Here is a 25,813-nt window from a genome sequence, read left to right as displayed (position 1 = left end):
GCCATGCAAATAGTAAGCCATGTACTGTATATATCTTAATAATAAGAAGAAGCTGATTATTAGTGATTGTACATTGTGAATGTCAGGAAGATTTTCTGTAATTATATGGTGTCTGAATTTTTACTTGCACAGTTCTTGTGTTGGGAAAATTATTAAGCCAGGTCTGTCTGTCTAGTGCAAACTCACCCCAGTGATATTAGCAGTGGTTAAAATGCCAGGTTCACCAATATTTCACAAATTGCTATCTTTTTTTTTGCTCAGCCTGTTTTGTTAGGGGCAAGCACACAAACGCTCTAGCCTTCTGTAATCTCTCTGTGGGCTATTAACCACGCCCACCACACCCCCATCAGTTTTGCTTGTTCGTTGGCTTGCCTTTTAAAAAATTACTTGATTTCATTTGTGAAAGGCATGCATACGTCATGCCTTTTCCGGTGTTTATCCCTTCTCGAGCGCACCGGCCAACTAAAGAAAACATACAAGGCTCCATGTTTTCCTCATGGTTTCTAGACTACTTTTTCTTTTTATTTCCTATGCAGTGCAATCTCGCTGGGCAGTAGTCGAGTGCTATGCATGACATCGACCCTCTTACATGGATAATTGCATAACTGCTGATACGTTTGACCACAAGCGAACTTCTGTTTCCTTTTGTGTGCTCCTTCACACTCATGCTCATGGCGTGGCGCAAAATCGGCTCACTTATGTACAACTGTACTACTTTGCACTTTCAATTTATGTTTCAAGAAAAGTCTGTTTAGGACTTTACAATGCTAATAGTTCTAACTCGAGCAAACGCAAGACCCATTGCATTGCAAATGCGTGTTCTCCCTGGGCCTTATTTCTCCAGGGAGAACCATGCGACATGCATGAACTGCAGGAAATGTGTGAAATCCTCCTGTTTTTACAAGTTCACCTTCGAAGTAAATATAGATGTGCTTGCAATGGCATCCTCAAAATGCTTCATAAAGTGTTTTCTGGAATCCTGTTAAGTCATGAAATACTGCACTTAACTCGTTTGTGACTCTTCGCTTAGACTGTGGTAATGCCTTCTATCTTGACATTCCTGACTTCCTTATCAAAAGACTTCAGTTTGTGGGGAAAGCTGGCACTAGACCAGTGCTAAATCTGCCAGCTGATACTTAAGGAACAACAAAGCTCTCCACTTACTACCAGTGCAGAAAAGAGCCTCCTTCAAACTTCTGTGCCACTCTCTGAAGGTTTTCATAACACAGGTCTTCTGTACTAATGTTGCAGAATCTCCTTCCTACCAACCCTGCAGCTGTTATGTTCACCCTTACAGTGGCTAGCCTCAGACCGGGCATCCGTCTTTCTAGATTTGGCAGACGTTCCTTTTCTTACTTGGCCACCTCCAACTGGAACAAATTACTGCTTTCTCTTGGCATGATCAGCTCCTTCACCTTCTTCAAAGAGAAGCATAAAACCCGGCTTGTATAGTTTAGGTTCATGTCTACCAGCTCAATCCAGCACCATTTTGTTTGCTTCCACCACTCTAGGATACCTTAAAAGGGTAAGTCAGTGCTACAAATCTCATAAACATCACATACTATGATTTCTGTAATCCACATTCTCTAGCCCAAGATTATTTTTACCTGTCAACATTATCCCAAGAAATTAACCAGTGCAGGATATTTTATATTCACTGCCTGTTTCTACATAAATCTTCTTATTCTTATCTCATAAAGACAGGTTATCACCACTTTTCTGGTAGTGTTCAGTGGACCAGAAATCCATGCTGATGACATTGATCTATAATTCTGGAAGCCGAAAGTTGGGAGGAGTGTATTGGTTATTTAAGTCACTTATTGTGTCACAATAATGCATTGTCAATTTCACATGTTTCTTAAGTGGAAGGAAATAAGGCTGATTATTATACACCAAAGGCCAGCTACACAGAGCCGTTTTTTACACCCAAGGCCTATGACTCACAAAAACGACAGGGGTTGAACTGCAGGTGGTGTTTTGCGACTGAAATGTTTTGCATTGCAACATATTAGTACACAGGCCACATTGAAAAATTAAAGGCTGTTCACAAAAAGTAGGTGCACAATTACAGGCTGGATACATTGCTGTGGGTCTGTGTTCACTCACCACTCTGCTAGCTCATGTTGGACCCTCTCCTGGATTGGCTGGTAATGTGAAAAACTACTTTTCACAGCCCTCTGAAAGCATCACCTCTAAAGACCATGCCTGGGAGCAGGGCTGGACAGGGAACAAGATTACTGAGTCTGTGTCTACTCTGACAATATCACTGTCACTGCCACAAAGGCCTGTCTGAAGTTGTCTAGTTATCGCCAATGCAGGGGAAGGCAGAGTAGATTCTGGCAGCACTGTCTTGATGATACTGCATCGACTATTGAAGCTCTGACATCCTTCTTCCTCACCCTCAGCACAATGGCAGAGGAGAGCAGTTCACACGAAATTCCTGAGGGATGTGGTGCCAGTCCTGTGCTGTGCTTGAAGAACTTTGCCATGTGCGTTTGGACAGCACAAGCATCTATGTGCCTGATGAGAGAGACTATGAATCTCTTAAAGTTCACAAAGATGCGGCAGACTGCAGTGGTATGCTAATGCTAAGCTGCTGCCTAAGGCCAGCGAGGAGATCAGTGGTTGTAGGTTGTTTTCCCATCGCAGTGCCTCGCGTATGTATGGTGTGCATGACAATTTGTTTACTAAAAAGAGCTTGGAGCCTGCCCATTGCTCACCATTTATTGGCTCCATCATCACTCTCATCTGCTTCCTCCTAATTGACATGGGGTTGCAGATTTCACTTCCTCTTCTTTCGTTTGGAGCATGGACCAAGTATTGATTGATTTATTTGGTTTAATATCCTTCCGCTACCCGCACTGTGATTGCGATACTATTTTTTCTTCTTCCCCATTGTGTTGCTTCTTTCTTCTTCACCCATGTTGCTTTTTCATGTTGCTTCTTCTCTCCCTCCCTCCTGTTATCTTTGTTGCTTCTTCCCTTCCATTTCTCATATTCTTTCTTCTTCTCCCATCTCTCTTATTCTTTCTTCTTCTCCCATGGTAATTTTTCATGTGTTGCTTCTCCACTCCCACTTTTCACCCTCCCATTGTCTATGTTGATTCTTCTCTCCCATCCTACAGTTCTCCGTGTTGATTGTACCCTCACACCTCCCATCCTCCCATTCTTCTTGTCCCTTCTTCTCTGCCACACTCCCTCCATTTGTCTGTGTTGACCCCCACCATCCCTCATAAGAAAAAATGTAATTTGACACAGCCAGTACTGGCCCTATCATTGCACTTTTTTACTCTCCTATTGTCCATGTTGCTTCTTCTCTCTAACTTTTCATTTATCTGTATTGCTTCTTCCCTCCCGCCCTCCCTACTGTTGGTTGTGTTGTCCCTGTACCCACCATGAGAAAAAAAGCACTGTGATGCAGCCAGCACTGGCCAGGTCATAGTTGTTTTTTTTTCTTCTAAATTGTGACCATGCTGCACAACAAGACTAAAAAATATCTTCAAAGGCAACTATTCTCGCATGGGCTAGTCATATTGCCTTTTCCAATGCTTGTTTGGAGCATGCACTACTGACTGAATTGTGTTTTTGGCACTTATTACAGCATAGTAATGCTCATTTTCATAACTGTCTGCAACAAGCAGATAACTAGTTTAGCAATTTTGCTAGGATACAGGCCTGTGGCATGCCTGTTACATCCACTACACTCGAGCAGGCATAATACGCAAGTAAGCCATAATACAGCTATTGAAACCTGTGGCGCGTAGATTACACAGATTACACATGTATCTCTGCAGGAATATTTTAACCATATGAGCTTTCTTACCAGTATCTTTTGTTGAGGCTTGCTTAGTAAGGAAGAGCTCTGCTGAAGATGCCTTACTACTCTAAGGTATCCTAAAACTAATCTTTCTTGACACTCTACTAGAAACAAAGTAAGAGAATGAGCAGTAAAGAGTCATGGATGCCCGTCTCCTTTCTCCAGGACTGTGATTCTCAGTGCTCCAGGCAATGAGTTGTAGTGTGTGGGAGATTCATGTACTGCTGCTGCTGCCACTTGCCCATGTGTGTTGTGTGAGAGAAACAAGCTAAGCTCCTGTTGTGTCTGAGTTGTGTAAATCTAACGTTGTAAAACATCTTCATTGTATAGTTTGTTTCCAGATGTAGCAAAATTATAGGTTGCTCCTTCACTGTAGCCTAAAAGATTTTTTGGAAGGTCAGTGGGCTGCATTTCAAAATGTATCTACATTGGCATTTTGACTAATTCCCAGTGACTTGAACAGAGTAGTAGTAGATGTTCGTACAAGTGCTGTGAGACTGTCAGCAGTAGCAATATGTAGACTCCACTATAGCATGTATATGATGCAGTGCCAATTGCACTGCACTTGAACCTGACTTTTAAGGTGCAGTGTGGTATCCAAACCTGTCTTTGTGATGACTTTCAAATGCTTAAGGTTTGAAAGCTGACATTAAACTCAGGTGATTTAAATTAAATCTGTTGATTCATAGATTTTCTTACCTAAGGTTTGTGAGTGAAATGCAAGGCTTGGATAATTTAAAACATACTAAATGGAGTGTAGACGTAAGTACATTTCTCAAAGCTTGGAATGCATCAGCTGACTGTGTCTGCTTAATAGGACTCTTTTGCAAGAGGACCGATGGTTTGTTTGGGCACCGAGCATGAGATAGGATGGTTATCTCTCTTTAAGACCTCCTTACTTGCAACAGAGATTCTAAGGTCTCTCTTCTAGAAGGAAAGTAACCACACTGCTGTGTGTCAGAAAGTTTTGTGTTTAAACAATCATTGGTAATGCTATTCAGTCTTGCTCTGACAATACATGTAATGGTTAGCCAGCTCTTGTGTGGCGCAAGTATTGTCAAAGCCAGTACTATCAGACGACCATCTAAGATTCAATATTTTGTATTTTTTAATATAGTGATATAGTTTCAAGATGGCCACCTTAGAATTCAGTATTTTGTAATTCTTAATGTAGTTACAGAGATGCAAGACGGCTGCCGTATTGGGTCACACTGCATGTAAAAGCAACATGGTGGCCAGCTTGGAATGCTATAAATAGTTTAAAGCAGTGGTTCTTAACCTGTGGTCTGGGGACGCCTGTAATGATTAGGTGGGACCACAGAAGTCAAAATGTTAGGAACCACTGTATTAAAGAATATAGAAATAGAATCCAAGATGGCTACCACTGATGTTGGCCACCTTGGAATTCAGTTTATTTGTACTTTAATTATGTACTACAAATATGACCACCATTGTATGTCTAAATCAAGACTTTTGTAGGTTTTTAGTCTTTCCCACAATCTTGACAATATGGTGACAAATCTCTCCCCAACTACTTCCACCTCATCAGTATGGTTAACATTAAGATAAAGCAGTACAAGGGGATGTTCTTTGGGTTCTTAAGACTAAGTCAAAATATCTGGCTTGTTATTCATTCACCAAACGGTTTACCAGACCAACATGCCCCCTTTACAATATTTTGACAATTTTAGGTATTAATTCATGGGTTTGTAAAAATTAAAAATACCCTACTTTACATTTCCTTTGTGGACCAGACTGCCATATTTGGCCCTCCAGTGGAAAAAGCTGACACATTGGGGCGTTCCATTAAACTTGCTACACTCAAACAAGCATTGATAAGTTAGGTCAGGGCCTCCCATTCTCCAATAAGATCTCCACAAACCTGAGATTCTGATTTAACTACTTTTTGGAACCCTCAGGACCACCTACTTATGTCTAAGACCATAGCCTAACCTTATTTGAAATCCTACAGCTTCCCAATAAACCTCTAAGTATTTCAGAACAGTACTTTCTTTTATTTCATACAGCAAGTCAAGAGAAACATTGAAGAGAAACATGCCCAACTTTACCAGACAATCAGAGAAGGTAAAAGGGTGTCATGTGCAGTGAATTGTGACAAGCTCAAGACACAGATTTCAAAGCTAGAAACCCAGAGCTCATCCATTAGCAAAGCCGTCAACCATGAGCTACACAGACTTGAAACCCTGCTCCAACAATTGAGCTGGTAAGTATGATCATTAATAATCTCAGGATCAACAACTGTACCAGGTAGTTACATACTTCTACTCCCTATTACCATATAAGTTTTCATCACCTGAAAAAGTAAGACTTGATTAACGATTAAAGACTTTGATTCTCAATTTTCATATTGATGGGACTGTTCAGCAGTACTGCATTGTAAAATTAATTTTCTTAGTTTATATAGTGAACAACAGTAAGCTGTCATGATTTTGTAGAAGAAAAAAAAAACACATACTAGGTTCATAAAAGTCAACTGGCTGAAATGTAACTGTATTACAAATCAGGTGACTGGTGGGATTCAGTACTTGACATTCAATTGAAACACGCCAATTCCCCAACTACATTGTTGGTATTGCTACACTATATTTGCGTCTACATATTTGTTTTGAGAAGGGGTTTGTGAGGGATGCTTCAAAATGAGTTTGTACAGCAAACAGGGATGATAAGTCATGCTTTACCTATAGGAACAGTGTTAGTATTGGAGTGGATCCTGAATTTAAAAAAGGAATGCCAGGTTTAGAATATGACCAAACAAATTTTAGAGTGGACATTGTAAATTACACCTAAGGTGGCAGCTTTGAAAGTGCAGTGGAATGAACTGTAGATACTTTCAAATTAAATATTTCACGTATCATAATATCACAGAATTATTAACATGGTTATTCCATTTTAGGTTGCAGTGAGAGCTGGGAGGAAGTGCAAGATATATTGTTTTAAGTTATTTTCACAAACGTGTCTTCTAGCGCACAGCTGGGCATTCAACATTGTTTCCTAATTGTGCTGTTTTTAGTGAGAATTCAGTCAGTTTTTATCAGCCTAGCTCATATCTTCTTCTAGGCAGGTTACAACAATAAGTAATACATCACTTCTTGAACATGGGAGTTTCTAAATGTAACATGGTTGTTAGTACAACACCCCTTCTCTGTAAAACAAATTCAGAGCACTTCTCAAAGAAATTATTTTACATTTTTAGAAAAAACAGCAAGTGTTGCTTCTACTTCAGCAAATGTGTCTTCTGTAAAGCCATTCCAAGGATATTATACCTATATTCTACTGAAGTACATTTAAACCTGACATCCTTGGCATTGTATTCCGCCAGAGTTTTTGGCTTAACCCATGTTTTTATTGAATTTGTGAATTTGGTTTTTCTTGGCATTAGGACTATGTGTACTGTACCTCTCCTAACCAGAGGTAAAATGCTTGCGCTCACTCCCTAAAATATGGTAAAATTGGCCTACACCCGGATGGTACATTTAATGTACATATATGTCCCTAATATATGGTACTACCTGCACCCAGGACCTGTAAATTAAATGGTACTAGTGGGTTGCAGCAATCATTGTGTCATACTGTAAAGTAGCACTGTAAAACATGTCTCAGGATTGCCAATGCAACCTTAAGTGCAGTTGTAAACTGCCATTTGATCTGGCAACTTAAACCTTTTGCCAAGCCTAAACCTTCCTTTTTAAAACGTATAAGTCACCCATAAAGTATGCCTTATCTGCTAAGGCTGGGTGGGTGGAGTATTTAAAAAGTAGGACTTTTATATTTAAATTGTACATGTCATGAGAGTGAAAACACTTAAAGTCATATTTAATTGTTGAAAGGCAACATCTCCCTCAGACTAAACACTGGGTTATCTTATTACACTTAAGAAGTGATAACTTTACTTTGAGACCAGATTGAGAAATGTTGCTGCATTCAAATCAAATGTAATTTAAAATCCTCTTTAATAGTAAAGTATGATTTTAAGATACTGTCTTGAAAATGCCACTTTCAGAAAGTTGGAATTTTTCTGCCTAAACCAAATGTGCCTTTCTGTGAGTGTCCTGCCACAAGACTGTGAATGACTCTCCTGTGGTGTATTCCATCCAGACACTGGGACAAATGGGCTTTGGGTGTGGGCAAGGTGTTTCTGTCCTGAGCAAGATGCCATGGTGTGTTGTACTCAGTCTTCCTGAGCTTTAAAGGGTAGTCTCAGGGCTTGCCCACCCTCTTCCTGACTTCTAAGGGCTACCTGCCCAGCAACTGACAAATGCTGGTCACACCTAGGCCCGTCTGCCCTTTTTCCCCTACTTTGGGGCCAAACCTCTTAAGTTAGCCAAACCTATAGGTTAGTAAAGTATGCATTACCCACCCCTAGGCCGGCACTGTGGATAAAAAAGGCATCTTCTGAACCTTTATTCAGAACTCTAGATTACAGGTTCTCACAGTTCTAGACTTGTGGGAGATTTAGAAGAAGGACTACCCTGCTGTCTGAAGAAGTAAGATTGGACCTCCTTGCCTTGAACCCACGCTCTCCAGAAGTGACTCCAAGGGTCAGTTGGCTGACCTCATTTTTGAGCTACCAGCAAACAACAAACTTCCAGAGCCTCCCTGCATCTCCCCCACTGACCAGCACCAACTGGACCTGCTTAGACCTGCCTGGGACTCCGCTGGAGTGTGTCCTGATCCCTCAGAGGTGCCTACTAGGTCCTGGGCCCTTCTCTAGCATCAGAGTGTATCCTACAGAACACCTTGTGAAAATAACAGACGTTTGGGCTCCTCGCAAAGCAATGTGGACTCCACAGGCTGAACAGTGATGTACGCAATGACGGAAGCTCCAGCGAGACCTGCAAGTCACAGCGACAGCCCACGAAGACTTCCAGCACAAAGCTCCATGCAATAACTTTCTTTTCACACCAAAATGACAACTATGTGTGATGCCCAACCTGCCCCTCATGCAGACAGAGACCTCATTTCAGCCTTGCCAATGTGAACGGAAGCTCCTTGCACGGACTTAAGGAGATCCAGTGAAAGCGGTCCCTGTATCCGACCCACGCTCTATTGCGGTCAGACTCAGGTTGTGGTTTTCCCATGGTGCAGCGCAATCAGAGAGCCGCAAGTACTTTGTGCTTTTTGGCTCTGATTTCACCAACAGTCTTAAAAGCTCTGGTTCTACTGATTAGATTTTTGTAATTTTATTTAATTGTATTTATTTTTGTCATTTGATGTATTTTTTAATGTGTACTATATATTACTACATTTTCCTTCTGCTGTGTTTATTACTGTTTGAGTTCTACGTAAATACTTTAAACCTTGCCTGTAGACAAGACTGCTTTTGCTTCAGAAGGTTAAGCACAGGTTTATTTAGTAACTTTTGTGGTTAGCCCTGATATTGTGTTTATTGTTTGAGTGGGGCTTCCATCACTCTCATCTAATAACCCAAATTCTTCAACGTACCCTCCACCATCACTGTGATCTCCATGATTTCTCTAAACGTTACTGATCCAATATGCTTGAACCACCACATTTTGCCCTCTTCCTGCTGTTGACCTAGAATCTCAGATAATACCTCCTCAATGTACTGCAGAAGAGAATGCTGCAACATGCAAGCCACGACACCCAGCATACAAAGAAGACAGCTCCTCCCGTCATTATCAAACTTTTCTTCCATCTAATATAGGGCATCCACTACAGTTTGCCTGAAGGTCTTAAACTCACTCACTCAATCAGCTACACTGTAACACTACTTTCCATCCTACATCCAACCTCTTGTATCTTTTCTTGCTTCACTGAGGAGCCCATTTAGTTTCTCTTCCACACCCTGTACCACTGCCTCTACTGTGGCCATGCAGAGCTGAGCATAAGATGTTTATTTAGTAGAACAGGGTCCCTCCCCTCCATTCTTTCCTCCCTAGTGTCTTTTCCAAGTTGTACCACTGTTTTGAGGCCATGCAAGCATCACTTACACTATCAGTGATATCCATCTTGGGTGAAATTCGTCTGTGAACAAAGCTAATGTGCTTTTGTGCTTGTGCCATGCTACTGTGCATACTGTTTACTGTTTTGTATTCTGTAGGACTGTAACATAAATATGGGTTGCTATGGGATAGTAATACTACCCTTTTATTAGTTCATTTCTATAGTTCTATTTTGGAGTAAGGGTGCAGAGCCTCCCACTTCGTCCAGCTCCTAACTTGAAAAGTGATTCAGTAGTTATACTTTCATGCCTTTTGTGCCCTCATGGTGGCAGTTTTGTTCTTTGCCTCATCATCCACTACCATTGTACTAAATTGCTGGGGCTCAGTATGTGGGCATTGAGATGCTGGATGGAGGTGGATGTGGGATATTTCATATAGAGATGTGACTTGGCTCTTTCTGGCTCTAAAAGAGTTATGTGCTTGCTTTGATATGTGTGTATCATTACACTATGCTGGGCTGGTCTCCTACTGCCTGTTTTTGTTCCAGTACTCCTACTGGGTAAACTCCTGAAAGTCCTTAAATGGAATGTGATAGACATTAGAAATTTCTTTAAGAGGTGCAAGGTTCTTACATAGGTCAACAGGTTGAGTCTAGACCAGTGGTTCCCAACCTGTGGTCTGGGGACCCCTGGGGGTCCGCGAAGTTTTCTCAGGGGGTCCGCGACAGCCTAGAAAATAAAAAAATATTAACAAATGGTGACAAATTACGTCCCCAGCTAACAGTAATGACTCAGGCGGGGGTCCCCGGATTCCAATGATGATTCAGTGGGGGTCCCTTTGTTCCCTTAATGTTAAAGTAGGGGTCCACAGAAATCAAAAGGTTGGGAACCACTGGTCTAGACCTTCTCATGCTCCAGGAGACTCACCTTCTTGATTCTAGCTATCATTGTTTTCTGGTGCCTTGGAGCAGTGTGTAACAACAACAAGGTGATGGATAGAATGCATGTTTTAATCTCAGCCACTGGCATTCGCTGTAGGCCACATTCTAGTCCATCATTTTTTTAGGTCACCCTGCCAAGGTAGACAAAGGCCCATCTTATGCAAATCCCTGCTTGCCTAAAGTCAAATCTGTATTGGTATCTTTCACGGGTATGGGCAATATTTGAAACTCTTCCTTTGTTAATTTCTTTTTTGAGCTTTCCCTTATTCAAAATGATAACTAAAGGCCTGAAGAGACTCCTAAAACACGATGCAGCTCAACAGCTACTAAAACATGCTAATATACTATGCCTACAAGAAACCTGGCTTACCGTCCCACTGGTCATCTCAGGTTTCCATGAAATACAACAACTAAAAACAAAAGGAAATATTTTTGGGAGACCCTCCAGTGACCCCTCGATTTATTGAAATGTTAATCTAGACTTCAAAGTCTGCACAGTTCCCACACATAATCAAATGCTACAAGTAATAAGATTGGAAATCTCTAAACCAAAAGGCCACACGTTAAAATCTGTTATAACCAATCTCTACTTTAACATATTCGGCCAAACAAGAGCAGAAAGTATGGCACAACTAAGCAATACCTTGGACGGAGTATTCTGTGATCACATTGGCTTTAACATCATAATCTGTGTGGACTTTAATCTCCGATTTTTAGGAACAAAAACATACCTGGATCGCCCGGTATGCTTGGTCACCCAACAACTTCAACAATTCCATAGCAAACACAGCCTCATCTCTATTCAGCATTCTCAAAAAGCAAGCCCCTCTGCACAGTCATTCCCAGCAACTTTCCAGGGCAAGAGCATCCTAGGCTACATCTTCGCCACTGAAGAAGCTATCAATTATCTGCCATCTTTTTAAATCTTACAGCTAAATGCCAGTGACCACCTTCCACTCATAGCAAGCTTTGAGACGCACCTAAGGTGCTTGGAAACACATAAATCAGTAGGAAACTCTCAGGGGGGAGAAGAATCACAAATATTCAGATGAATAAAATGGGGACCTATGGCATTTCAAGCATACAAATCCTGGTTAAATTTCAACGGCCCGATTCTGTTGTCACCGACGAGCTAAACACTTCGAACCAAATGGCCAGACATTACCAACAGTCTACTACAACAAGCAGGATCCACTAACAACAGCATCTCTCAAAAGTCCTTCCCTATCATTCAATAAGGGACAGCAATCTGAATCAAGCTGAATCTTGGTAGACTGAGAAGACTACATGCTAAAACAAGGGACCCTTCAATAAAAAAAGAGCTAGCATTAAAATTACGAGTACACACCAAACAACATAAGCAGCTGATCTGGTCCCTAAAACGCCAATAAGTGGAAAAGGAGTCTGCTCATATCTATTTCCTGATAAGAAAACACAACCGTGGTGACTTATGGAGATACATTAAAAACAAGATGGGCCAAAATGTCCAACGAACCAATGTGATAAACGAAGATACATGGATAAAACACATAAAAACATAATATGCAGTTGACCCACTCTCCCCGGAACAACTAAAGGAAGAACTGGAAAATTACGAACCGCAGCCGGCCACGGGACTTGCTCACTCTTCAGGTGAAATTTCCAACATCATGTGTAGAATGAGGTCGTCTGTGGCCCCCGGCCCAAATAGAATTCCTGCATATATTTTCAAGGAAGCTTCAAAGCTCTGGTCACCAATCCTCTCTGCACTGTTTGCTCCTGCCTTGATTCTCAGGAAGTACCATCGAATTGGAGAGGCTTCATACTACACCCAATTTACAAAAAGGGGGAAAGGCAAGATCCAGCTAATTATCGTCTTATCGCATTTTTGGATATTGAAGCAAATGATTTCTCCTCAGTCCTTTTGGAAGAACTACAAAGCTGGGCAGAGGCCAAGGAGATAGTGCCACTAAATCAAACCGGCTTTAGAGGGATTTCCACGACCACGGACAACATCATACCCCTTTCTTTTTTAGCTCATAAGGCTGTTGCTAAAAAGTCACTACCACTTTTCGCTTCCTTTGTATATTATTCTGCAGCATTTGATGCAGTGGACAGGAATTTACTATGGAGTAAGCTAAAAAATTGGGTTATCCCAAATAATCTTCTAAGGGCAATAACATTACTGTAAACATCCCCCTGGGTAAGGGTCAAGCCATCGAACTCCACAGTCAGCTAAGAGATTCCCACTACCAAGTGGTTAAAACAAGGATGCGTACTTGCACCGCTATTATTCAACCTCTGCACAGCAGATATGTCGCTAACGCTAAGACAAGCACACCTGCTTCCACTAAAAATCGGAAAGCTAAAAGTCACCCTGCTGCAATATGCAGACAATATCGTTCTGCTGGACCACTCCAAAGTTGGGCTATAAAAAGCACTAACAGCCTTGCACAGCTACAATATGGCAAACAAAATGAAGGCAAATGCTACCAAAACTAAAGTTGTAATATTTGGTGGGTCATCGAAACATCAGCATTCTCGCTGGAAGCTGGGGCCACTTATCATTTCCAACACAGATGTGTACAACTATCTGGGTGTCCGACTATCACCCACGGGGCCCAAAGTCCACCTTCATCTTCTGAAGGCAAAGGCCAACTGCATATCAACCAGAATATGTCAGTTAAATAAGCTAATAGAAAGCCCTTCCGCAAGATTAATTCTCCAAATTCTCAAAGCCACTTTTCTTCCAGCATTGAACTATGGTCACAAAGCCCTTCCCGGTCAATCCACCACCTTGATAGAAAGGATCTATGTCAAAATCTATAAAAGAGTTTTCAAGCTGCCACAATACATAAGGAGCCATCTGATAAGGCTGGAATTTGGACGGGAAGAACAGCACTGGGCCTAGATGGGGGCATTCCTGAAATACTATCACAAAATAATTATGGCCCCTCCTAACACCTTGAAATCAGCTCTTTGTTACATCTTTGAAACAAAAATAAACCCCTGGGCATAGTATCTAACTGTAGCTTTAAACAAAATCCAAATCGACCAAGCAGAACTGATCTGATTAGCACAGTCACATATATCAATCAAATCTGTGCTGAGAAGACAGACAAAAACGTTTTCCCAGGCATGCGACTTGGAAAAACTGAGCAATACTCCTGCGCAAGAAGTGCTGGCGGCCTCTTATACAAACACCTCACTGCACTTGGCACCACAGTCATACCTTACCTGCACCATCAGGAAAGCCTGCGTGACACAGATTGCTTTCGCAAGACTGCTTGGTCTGTGGACAAAGAGGCTAAATCCAAACTAGAACTCCCTCAGTAACATAAAGGGTTGCAGGCTCTGCGAATACAAATTTGAAACTTTCATCCATCTATTGTGCTGCAACCCAGAACTGATGAATGCACAACGCACTTTATTAAGACCTCTTTTTCTCCACCACGGCATAAGACCCTGCATGGAGGCCAGATCATTGGTGTTCGCCTTAAAGGAACGGGCTGATCTGGCCAAAGTTTGGAAGTTTATTATGCAGCTCCAAGCAAAACTGACTGATCAGTGCGCCTTTAGACTCAATTGCGCCTTTAGACTTTTTTTAGCTACAAACTGCTTCTTAAAATTGATCATACTTCTGTAATACTATCATTTTTTCTTAAGCTTGAACATGTATATATGGGTATCTGATAGAGACTTCTAGTTGCACATTCCTTACCTTAGAATTTCCCCCAGTCTTGAGACTGGATCCGGACGGAGATTTTTCTTTGAACAATACCCTTGCGCGTCGGTAGGTGATGTTGGTCGACTCCGCGGCCATCGAGGCGTCGTAGTCACCGTGATGACGTCAGGAGTAGTATATAGATGCCGCCTTCGTGCAGTGACGTCAGTTCTTTTCTTTCCGTGCCACGCGCTGATGTGGAGAAGAGCTACTGTTATAAGCACATTTATCTGTTCATATCTTTTCAGATATAATGTTGTGTGGAAAATTGTATACACAAGAGTAATGTGTTACATTTTTTATGTGTAAATATGTATATATATATATATATATATATATATATATATATATATATTAGTATAAGAATAGTATTGTGATATTATTTAAAGGTATATATTCAAGTTCACTAGTGGAATAGTTTGTTCCACTCACCTTAGAATGTTGGGCTTTGGAACAGCCGGGAGCTCACAGTAGAATGTTGAACTGAAGAGTTTGGCAGTGAGTGTGAGGAGTTAATGAGAATAAACAACTCAAGTTCATCTCTCTCTCTCGTGTGATTACTACAGCTACCCTGGTCTCTTTTTTGACCGACTTTGACCATTTTGTCGAGTTTTTGTGAGATATTTGGTGCTTCGAGGATGTCTCTGAAGACTGGTTTAAAGCAGTGCGAGGACTGTCGGTTGACGGATCCGCATTGGGTTTGTCTGTGGTGTCTCGAGCGAGACCACGACCAGAAGCTTGAGACCGTTCGCGGAGCCATCACCACTTGTCTTCTTCTAAATCTTCAGGTGCAGGTAAGAAGAGGAAAAAGTCGAAGAGGTCCCATCGCTCTCCGATATCGCCCAATCTCTCAGCTGACGTGACGCGGGAAGAGCGTCAACGCTCAAGGCCTCTGTCCTCGAAGCCTGAGTCTGGGTCCGCTTCGCGCTTCCCCGAGTTTCCCAGAGCCCAAGCGACCCCGCCCAACTTAAAGAGTTCTATGAGGCCATGCGCCTCATCTTTGGGCGGACCGACCCCGATATGGCGCCTTCGGGCCCAAGGGTTTCGGTTGAGGGGCCTTCGGGTTCTGCGCCGGCGGCTTCGGCTCCGGCAACCAGGGTCTCCTCCGGATCTGCTTGCGGATCCGTACCGTGCCGGTCACACCATTGAGACCTTCCCCGGTCGATTGTCAATGCTCCCGACATCGGTAGTGCCCATTATCGACACTGACCCGGTCCTTATCCCCAATGACTCGAAGTTGGAGCGGCGTCTGCCGATGCAGCCTTTGTCTTCAATGGGGCCTATTCGCCCCAGGTCGGTTTCGGACCCTTTTTACTATGGGTATGAATTCAGGGAGGGATTGGAGGGGTCCCTGGACCCTTATCAACACCAGGATGACCCATCTTTGGACTGGGCTCAGAAATTGGGTGACATCAGTGGTCTGGATACTTTTCCAGATGCTGGCATGCTGTCTCCTCCTACCGTGGCTACGGCGGAGGGAGCAACTTATGGTATGGTGGTCAGTAGGGCAGCTGAGGTCCTTGGTCTTGAGCTTCCTACTGTAGAGGTCAGGTCCAATCTACTGATGGAGGTGCTTCAGCCAGGGGCTTCCACATCAGAATCCCTTTTGCCATTCAATGAAGCCCTCACCGATGTCCTTTTGGGTACTTGGTCCAAACCCAACAAAGGGGCTCCTGTGAATAGGCCTATCGCATGCCGCCATCGGCCCACTAAGGGGGTTGTTCTAACTTTGGAGGAGGTGTTAATCCGTCCCAAAAGTGACAGAAAAGTGACGGATTTACCACCAGACGTATTACGTATTATATCCTATGGAACTCGTAATACGGCTGGTGGTATATCCGTCACTTTACCATCACTTTTGGGACGGATTAACACTCCTCCAAAGTTAGAATAACCCCCTAAGTTCCTGTCCCAACACCCCACGCCTGAGAGTCTTGTCCTTCAGGCTTTCTCCTTTTCAGGCACATTCCCTTCTGCACTCCCGGATAGGGAATCAAAAAGGCTGGAACAGTTTGGTGAGAAGTTGTATTCTTCCTCCAGTCCAGGTTGCAGTCTGTGAACACCATATGCCTTTTGGGCCGCTATACCCACTCTTTGTGGGATACGGTTGCACAAGTCCTGCCGCAGACACCGGAGGAGGCCCATGCTATCGTCTCCCAAGCTGTGAACGATGGGAGAGATTCGGCAAAGTTCACAATACGTTGTGGGCTGGACACGACCGACTCTCTGGACAGATCAGTTGCTACGACGGTAGCCTTGAGACACCACACCTGGTTGTGTACTTATGGTTTTTCTGGGGATGTCCAACAGTCTCTCATGGACATGCCCTTTGATGGCTCTCGTCTCTTTGGAGACAAAGCGGACTCAGCCTTGGCGAGATTCAAGGATTCCTGGGCTACGACTCGGTCCCTTGGTCTTTCCTCTGCCCCTTTCCCCCACAGTCTTCATTTCGCCCCTTTCGTGGCTACGGAAGGGGCTCCCTGTCACGTCCTCCACCCAGCCACCGTGCCACCTATGCTGTCCAGCCTCTGCATGGCCGGGGATGTGGAATTGGGACAGGGAACCAGAGGTCTGCCCAGTCTACCTCTGCCCCTGCTGCAGCCTCCAAACCCTCTTAGTCCGTCCCTTCACTCCCATCCAGTTGGCGGCAGGATTTGCCATCACCTTCCCCACTGGGAAGCCATCACTAAGGACAGGTGGATTTTGCAGATCGTTTGAAAGGGCTACTCCCTCCCTTTCGAATCTGCTCCACCAGCCATGCCTCCATCCTTCAGTCTCCATCAGAGGATCATTTGGCACTTCTCTGCCAGGAAATCGCAGCTCTCTTGGCCAAGGGAGCTATAGAAAAGGTCCCTGCGCCCCAAATAGGTTGTGGTTGTTATTCCCGCTACTTTCTGATGCCGAAAAATGGCAAGGGTTTACGTCCTATCCTAGACCTTCGGACCTCAACTACTTCTTCAAGAAGGACAAATTCAAAATGCTCACCCTTGCCTAGGTTCTGTCTGCCTTGGACCCAGGAGACTGGATGGTAGCGTTGGACTTGCAGGATGCTTATTTCCACATCCCTATCCTGCTTGCCCACAGACGTTACCTACGATTCGTAGTAGGTCACGAGCACTTTGAGTTTACCGTGCTCCCCTTCGGCCTTACCACCCTCAGGTGTTCACTAAAGTTATGATGGTGGTTGCAGCTCATCTTCGCAGTCTCGGAGTGTCAGTCTCCCCCTACCTCGACGACTGGCTGTTGAAGGCAGACTCGCCCCAGAAAGTCATCTCCCACCTTCAGACTACGGCGAACCTCCTGCACACACTGGAGTTCACTTTAAACATGCCGAAGTCACACCTGACTCCCTCTCAGATGCTCCCCTTCATTGGAGCTGTTCTGGACACAGTGCAGTTTCGAGCTTATCCTCCCGAAAAGCGAGTCCTAGACATTCAGGCTATGATTCCGAACTTTCACCCTCAGCTTGGGTTTTGGTGAGACTGACTCTGAGGCTGCTGGGCCTCATAGCCTCCTGCATCCTGCTAGTAACACATGCCAGATGGCATATGCGGGCTCTGCAGTGGAACTTGAAGTCCCAGTGGGCACAGTATCAGTGGAATCTCTCCGATATGGCCCAGATCTCAGAGGGGACTGCAAAAGACCTGCAGTGGTGGCTTTCGAATCCGCATTGGATCCATGGCAGATCCCTCTCCCTTCCCCAAACAGATTTATCTATAGTGACAGATGCGCCACTTCTCGGTTGGGGCGGCCACATGGGAGAGGTGGAGATCAGAGGCCTCTGGTCTCCGGCGGAGTCTGGTCTCCATATCAATCTTCTGGAGCTCCAGGCGATCAGGCTTGCGTTGAAAGCATTTCTTCCCTCTCTCAAAGGGAAAGTAGTGCAGGTGTTCACGGACAATACTACTGCCATGTGGTACTGCATCAAAAAGGGCAGAGTAGGGTCCTGGACCCTTTGTCAGGAGGCACTATGCCTCTGGACATGGCTGGAACATGGCATTACCCTGGTGGTTCAACATCTGGCGGCTTCTCTCAACGCCGGAGCCGTCAATGCACAGCCGATCACGAATAGTGTTTCCATCCAGAGGTGGGCCAAGGTCTCTTTCTGCAGTGGGGAGAGCCTTGTTTAGATCTGTTTGCCTACGCAGAGAACGCGCAATGTCATCTGTTTTGTGCGTTGGAGTTTCCAAGGCGGCACTCGCTTGGAGACGCTTTTCGTCTTGAGTGGAACTCCGGCCTCCTTTCCACCTATACCACTTCTGCCCAGAGTGCTCAAGAAAATCATGAACGACTCAGCCCAAGTCATCTTGGTGGCTCCAGAATGGGCACATGGAGTCTGGTATCCAGAGCTTTTGAGCATGTTCATCGATCCTCCATTCAGACTGAATCTTCGGGCGGATCTTTTGTTGCACCAACAGGGGACGGTCCTTCACCCAAACCTGTTCAACCTCCGCCTTCCTGCATGGAGATTGAGCGGTGCCAGTTGACGACTTTTGATCTTCCTCCTGAAGTCTGCAATGTTATCTTGGCAGCCAGACATCCCTCCACCAAAACTGTATACACCTGTCGTTGGAATAAATTTGTGGCATGGTGCACCTACAAATCTGTTGATCCCCTCTCTGCCCCTCTATCTGAGGTTCTTCTCTTCATTCTTTCTTTGGCCCAGCAGGGCTCTGCTTTGGGCACCCTTAAAGGGTATTTATTTGCCATTTCAGCCTTCCTTACATTACCTGATCAGCCCTCACTTTTTAAATCTCCTATTGTGAGTAGATTCCTAAAAGGCCTCACCTATTTATCTCCTCCCACTCCATTTATCATGCCTGAGTGGAACCTCAATCTTGTCCCTACTTATTTAATGTGTACTCCCTTTGAGCTGATGCACAATTGTTCCTTGTGGCTTCTCACCTTCAAAACTGTCTTTCTTGTAGCTATCACCTCTGCCCCAAGGGTGAGTGAGCTTCAAGCCCTTTCGTCTAAACCTCCATACTTGTCTGTGTGCCTTGACAAAGTGGTGTTGCGGACTAAGGCTTCCTTCCTTCCTAAGGTGGTTACACCTTTTCATGTAGGCCAGTCCATCACCCTGCCTACTTTCTACGCACCCACACATCCTTCTCATGAGGAGGAGGGACTCCACCGTCTGGACCCAAAAAGAGCATTGGCATTCTATCTTAATCTTAAGATTTCCGGGTGGATGATCAATTCTTCCTTGGGTATGTGGGTGCAAAAAAAGGGGAGGCTGTGTAAACGCGTACCATCTCTTGATGGGTGCTTCTTTGCATCAAAATGTGCTACACTTTGGCCGAAAAGCAACCTCCTGGAGGCTTGCGTGCTCATTCCACCAGAGCAACTGCTGCTTCCACTGTGTTAGCACGCTGAGTTCCTGTCCTGGATATCTGCCATGCAGCTACGTGGGCGTCCCTGCACACGTTTGCTAAGCACTACTGTCTGGACAGTCAGGTCCGTCGGGACGGTTATTTTGGTCATTCGGTCCTGCAGGGCTTCCTAGTATGATCTTGGTTTGCAGCCCACTACCGAGGATGGCATAGCTTGGGTATCTATTCTAAGGTAAGGAATCTGCAACTAGAAGTCTCTATCAGATGTACAAGTTACTTACCTTCAGTAACGAAGTATCTGGTAGAGACATATTCTGGTTGCAGATTCCTTACCGCCCACCCATCCTCCCTGCTTGTGAACTGATTTCTAGGGACAGGGATTCCCCCTTTCAGGTCCTTAGCTCTGGCACACCAATCTCAGTGTTCTTAGCGGCTCTGCGCTTTGGCGTGGAAAGTCGTTAAAAGAAACTGACGTCACTGCGCGAGGGCGGCATCTATATACTACTCCTGACGTCATCACAGTGACCACGACGCCTGCAGAGTCGATCGACGCCACCTGCCGACGCGCAAGGATATTGCTCAAAGAAAAATCTCCGGATCCAGTCTGACGCCAGGGGGAAATTCTAAGGTAAGGAATCTGCAACTAGAATATGTCTCTACCAGATATTTCGTGACCGAAAGTGAGTAACTTGTACTTCAAGGATGATAGAGAACTACATTTCTCAATGTTAACATTCAACATTGGTGCACACATTACATAAAGTATTGTCATGTTACACTAAATCATATTAAACTTAAGTGATGATTTAAAATATCAAATTATTACTTTTCAGTTAGTAATGTTACATCACACACTAAACTCTTCCATACCGCTACAGTGAATGCACTCTATTATTGGTTCTGAATGCATCACTTCACATGTGTCTAAGGTTTTACCACACAGTTAGATTAGTCTCATGAGTACATATAGGTCATGTTTATTATGTAAGGGGTTCCAGCAATTTCTCCGCTGCACCACTGTATTCAAGAGATCTTCATGGTGATTATTTTTATAGCCAAGGAGAAGAAAGCCACAGGCATGTTTTTATTGAGAAACTAGTATTACCATCTCAACCTATTGTTCTTTGAAGTAAATTTGAGTCCTTAACAAATGTGTATGTGTACTTTTCATGCTGTTGGTTCAGCAGTGCACCTGAAGGCTTAATTTGCAATTACATTACTTTTTGGTGAGTCTTCAGTCGTAAAGGTGCAGTCCTGAAGTGATTATATAGAATACCCCACCATACCTAATGTACACTTCTATAGGTAAAAGTTAGATAGATCCCTGTTTTAGGAATTATCTATCATATTCAGAGGACAAGTGTGTACATTGTATTTTGCATATTGTATGCTGTCGGGTGATCACATGCTTGTGTACTGTGGTTAAAGGTTTGATCTTGATTAAAAGCTCTCATAGTTAATTGCCTCAAAAGTCGAATATTTGATGCAGCCTGTGAATCCTTAGACTTTAGCTAAACTTGCAAATCACTCCTTGTAGATAACTACTAACTACTTGCAGGAATAGTAGAGATACCAGTAGAGAAGCATAGAGTAATTTAGAAGTACAAATAGAAAGAAATGCAAATTGTTTTGTATATATGTCATAATTTTTGTTGATTGTTTAAGTCATTCATTTTGGTATCCCTTATAATGTTGGCACAAGAGGGAAGAAAATACCTGTGATTGGTAAATATGTTTGTGTTTGAAAATACATCTTTGAAAGTTAGAGTGTCTTCAAATGTGACACTAGCTGAAAATAGTGTTATTTGTCTCCAGATTTCAGAACCTTCTATGAGTAAATACACTTCCATCCTTTATGTTTAGCACAAATATCCCAGAAATAAATCCATGAGCATGTGCAAGCTCGGTCAATAGTCATAAGTAATTGTTTGTTTCCTTTACAATGTCTGTACATTCATAAACATGTCACATTCCTTTCATATGTGTTCCATAGCTACAATAAGGAGGCTGATGAGCTGACAACTTGGTTGAAGAGTACTCTTCAGAAACTGAGCTACTGGAAGCAGGAATCCCTGAATGCATCGCAGGACTTGGAGACGATAAGAAACAACAGCAACAGCTTCTTTGTAAGAAAAAGACAACTTTGTAAGAAATTAAGGCCAATGTCAAATTAGGAACCTCTGCAGTCACGACTTGTAGGGTTATCTTGCCACATTTGGCAAAGCAGCATTTTCCTTTCCAGTTCTCTCTACTCCCTCAAATTGTTGCCCGTAACCACATATATCCAACTATGCTGTTCATAGTGGCAGTCGGGTACCTAGAAGTGTGCCTACTTAATTCTTGTCCTATAAGTTCTCTTGAGGACACTGTGTCCATCACACCACTTTCCTATGAAGTTTTCCAAAGCATTTCATATATGTCATTACATTATACAACGTTTTCTAGCACTTTACTGAATTTTATAAATGGCTTTACCTTTTGTTTGGATTTTACGAAATGCTTATTCACATGGTCATTTTGCAGCATAAACACATAAAATACAGCAATAAAAATATGAAATATACAATTTCTGTCTACTATATATAAATCTCTATGTGCTAGGCTGGAAACCAGCCATCAAATAATTTGTTAGTATGGGTTTAGCACCATGATCCACAGCACAATGTAAAGGTCTTGTATTATCCATTGATGTGCAAGCCTTCACATGGTGATGCAAATCTTGGATCTTGACCCATACTAAGCTATGTTCTTAGTAAATGTGTACAATACGTTTAGTGGAGATCATTCTCAAACTAAAGCAAATATCATCTAAGTATTTCCTCGGTCTGTTTTCCTCTTTCCCAACACATTTAGGAATTATCAAAGGAAGTGGATGTAAAATCATCTCTGAAGACATCAGCGATAAGAACTGGTAACCAACTTCTACGTCTGAAAGAAGCTGACACTGCTACCCTTCGCTCAAGTCTGGTGCAGTATGAGCAGCAGTGGACAGAGTTAATCACTGAAGTTCCAGAAATTCAAGACAAACTGTTTCAAGTAAGAACTGTTACATTTGCAGCTTCCGTGAGTCCTCTTTATTAAGATGGAATATCAAATGACATAATTTAATAATTTATATGTAACTAACTTGCTGAGTTTTCTTAGCTATTATATCTGACTTGGCTCGACTACAAAATCCAAAGGTACAAAAAAGTGATTTGAACTTCAAGCAGTAAACCCTCAGGGGCCTTTACGGTTTAATGATCAAGAACTTGTAAATTATGGTATGCAGTTCGTTTATATGTTTTTGTAAATATTTAGAGTGGTACAGACCCTGCTTAGTGGGGAGGTATGCACATATGCATATTGTGAACACTAGATAAGGCATATAAAAAATATAATGCAAAGCATAATTAGTCATCTCGTCTGAAAGATGTTCAGCAAATACAAATGTTGTATGTTTCCTTTGTAAAGTTAATGAAGAGATACATTGCCTACTAGTGTAGTGGGAAAAGGACTGGGGTCAATTGTCTGATTGTTTTGTGAGCGAAATTGTGAAGACAAGTAATATCCTCAGATATGTGTGACCGAGCTTCCTAGTGTGTTAGATAGCCCCTTATAAAAAGGTGTTGTCAACAGTACAGCAGGTAAAGATAATTAGTGCATTTACCACCCTCTAAGCAGTCCATCCACTGTACCCCTCATCTCCTATTTCCTGCTCTGCTGACTTGACATATTTTGCTGTACTGCAAAGCAGGAATAATTTAATACAAAGCTGTTTGAAATAAAGGGAAAATACAAAAGAATGCATTAGGGTGGTGGCACTGGATTTGGCTTTGTGCATATTGTTTCATTGGATGACGTAAAAGCGTTTTTAATTGGAATAGGGCTGGGTAATGGTATAATACCCACTGATGAAACAAGTTTTTTTAGCTAGAAAGCCTATTTTGATCAATCTGAAGAATAACCATCACAAAATGTTTGTTTTTTAAATATGAGGCAAAACAGGCATGCATGACTCTTTCTACCCTAAGGGATATGGAGGAATACATGTCTGATCTCACTAACTTCTTTTTATTTCCCTTATTATACCATATTTGTCAGAAGCTTCTGTCTCACCACTAGGATACATTTAGTTACATGTTCCTAAAGAGGAAAAACTTGTTTTAAAGTTATGAGGAAATGGACATTTGTGGCCTGTTGGTGTGGATATCATCACATGTTCATTGACAAACCCTTTATCAAGGGCCTTTTAATGTGAGTAGGTCCAATTGAGCCTCCCCATGCACTGTATTAATTGGTCTTATTTTTTATGAAGCTCAAGTGATTTTATTATCTCCGGTCAAAGACCATTTAACTGTTTTCTTTGTTTACTCATCACTGTTGTACATTTATGTTTGCTGTCAAATATATTATCATAAAACAATAAGAAAATGAATGCCATACTACTCAGAACTTATTACTGTACATTATCATTTCTAGCTACAAATGGAAAAACTGTCATCACATGGAGCAATCACTGAATTGATGGCTTGGATGGACCACCTAGAGCAACAAGTTAAAGATAATGTTTCTTTGGATACAGAAACCAGTGCTTCCCAAGTGGAAGATCTTCTGCGGGAGTATAAGGTAACTAAAGGCTGCCTGTATGCCCCACTGTGTGCATTAGTAATTGTGTATGGGTGAGATGGGATGGGCTTTGAACATGAGCTTCAATTGGAAAATCGCTTTTAAAGTAACAGTAAGCTTGGATACGTGACATTCAGTGATTACTGGTGGAACATATTAATGTTTGATTAAGGCTTATCTGAAATCAGCAGTCTAGCAAGGGTGCCATAGACCCTAACAGCAGCAAAGAAAATGGGCAGCCAGCACCCACCTCAGTCTGCTTGTAAAAGACAGCCATAATTTGGATGCAGTGGACCCCTCTGATCGCTGGGCTGCAATGCAACTGCAACTTATGCATTAGTGATATTTATGTTCTGCACCAGCTGTGGGATCAGAAATTAGTTAATGGTATTTGTCAAATCTTTAATTTACTTCTTAGCAAAACACATCTATGAGGGTCCTCAATATTACATATGGAAGATACCTGATGGGAAGTTAATTGGACCCACGCCAACGATCACAACACCATCAAAATCATGAACACCACCCAATCCGGCTCACCATCCGACCCCTGCCCTCACCACATCTTCAACAAATCAAGCTTCGTCATTGCACCCCCAACTCCGGAAGATCATCAACAGTTCCATCGGGACCGCCACCTTCCCAGAGAGCTGGAATGACGCTGAGATCAACGCCCTACTCAAGAAACCCAAGGCGGCCCAGCGGACCTCAAGAACTTCCAGCCCATCTCCCTGCTCCCCTTCCTGGCAAAAGTCATTGAGAAAATTGTCAACAAACAACTGAACCGCTTCCTCTAGGAGAACAACACTCTGGACCCATCGCAATCTGGATTCCGCAGCAACCACAGCACTGAAACCGCCCTCATTGCCCACACTGACGATATCAGGGCCATACTTGACAATGGAGAAACCGCAGCCCTCATCCTCCTGGACCTTTCAGGCATGTTTGACACCTTCTGCTACCACACCCTACGCACATGCCTCAAAGACACAGGGATCCGCTACAGAGCCCTGGACTGGATCACCTTCTTCCTCACTGGCAGAGCCCAAAGAGTCTGCCTCCCTCCATTCCGCTTTGAAGCCACCAAGATCATTTGCGGTGTAGCCCAGGGATCGTCCCTCAGCCCGACCCTCTTTAACATCTATATGGCTCTGCTCGCAAACATCGTCCGATCTCACAACATCAAAATCGTCTCATATGCCGATAACACCCAGCTGATCCTCTCCCTCACCAAGGACCCCGCCGATACATCCTGGACTCCTCGCTATCAATGACCCAGCAAGCCACACCGTTTCGTCCTCCTGCTTCAACACCCTCTGCATGCTTCAGAAGATCTACAAATGGATCCCCACTGGAACCAGAAGGACGGTCACCCAAGCCCCATCACATCCTAGCCCACCTGAGAGATCTGCACTGGCTCGCCGTCAACAAGAAAATTACGTTCAAACTCCTCACCCACGCTCACAAGGCACTGCACAACACCGGACC

At 43.3% G+C, this 25,813-nt stretch overlaps 1 protein-coding gene across 9 annotated transcripts in view; it reads left to right on the top strand.

Moving 5' to 3' along the window:
* Positions 1 to 25,813, top strand: part of SYNE2 (spectrin repeat containing nuclear envelope protein 2) — a 1,823,309-nt gene that overhangs the window by 1,389,538 nt on the left and 407,958 nt on the right. For all 9 annotated transcript variants that reach the window (XM_069207355.1, XM_069207357.1, XM_069207362.1 and 6 more), the window contains 4 exons: positions 5,845 to 6,041; positions 21,711 to 21,843; positions 22,571 to 22,753; positions 24,179 to 24,325. In XM_069207355.1, the coding sequence (XP_069063456.1) occupies positions 5,845 to 6,041; positions 21,711 to 21,843; positions 22,571 to 22,753; positions 24,179 to 24,325 (660 nt within the window). The remainder of the gene's footprint in view (positions 1 to 5,844; positions 6,042 to 21,710; positions 21,844 to 22,570; positions 22,754 to 24,178; positions 24,326 to 25,813) is intronic.

This window comes from Pleurodeles waltl, chromosome 9 (genome assembly GCF_031143425.1).
Source record: "Pleurodeles waltl isolate 20211129_DDA chromosome 9, aPleWal1.hap1.20221129, whole genome shotgun sequence".
Taxonomy (NCBI): Eukaryota; Metazoa; Chordata; class Amphibia; order Caudata; family Salamandridae; genus Pleurodeles; species Pleurodeles waltl.
Note: the sequence above shows the minus strand (reverse complement) of the source record. Positions and strands in the feature narration are given on the sequence as shown.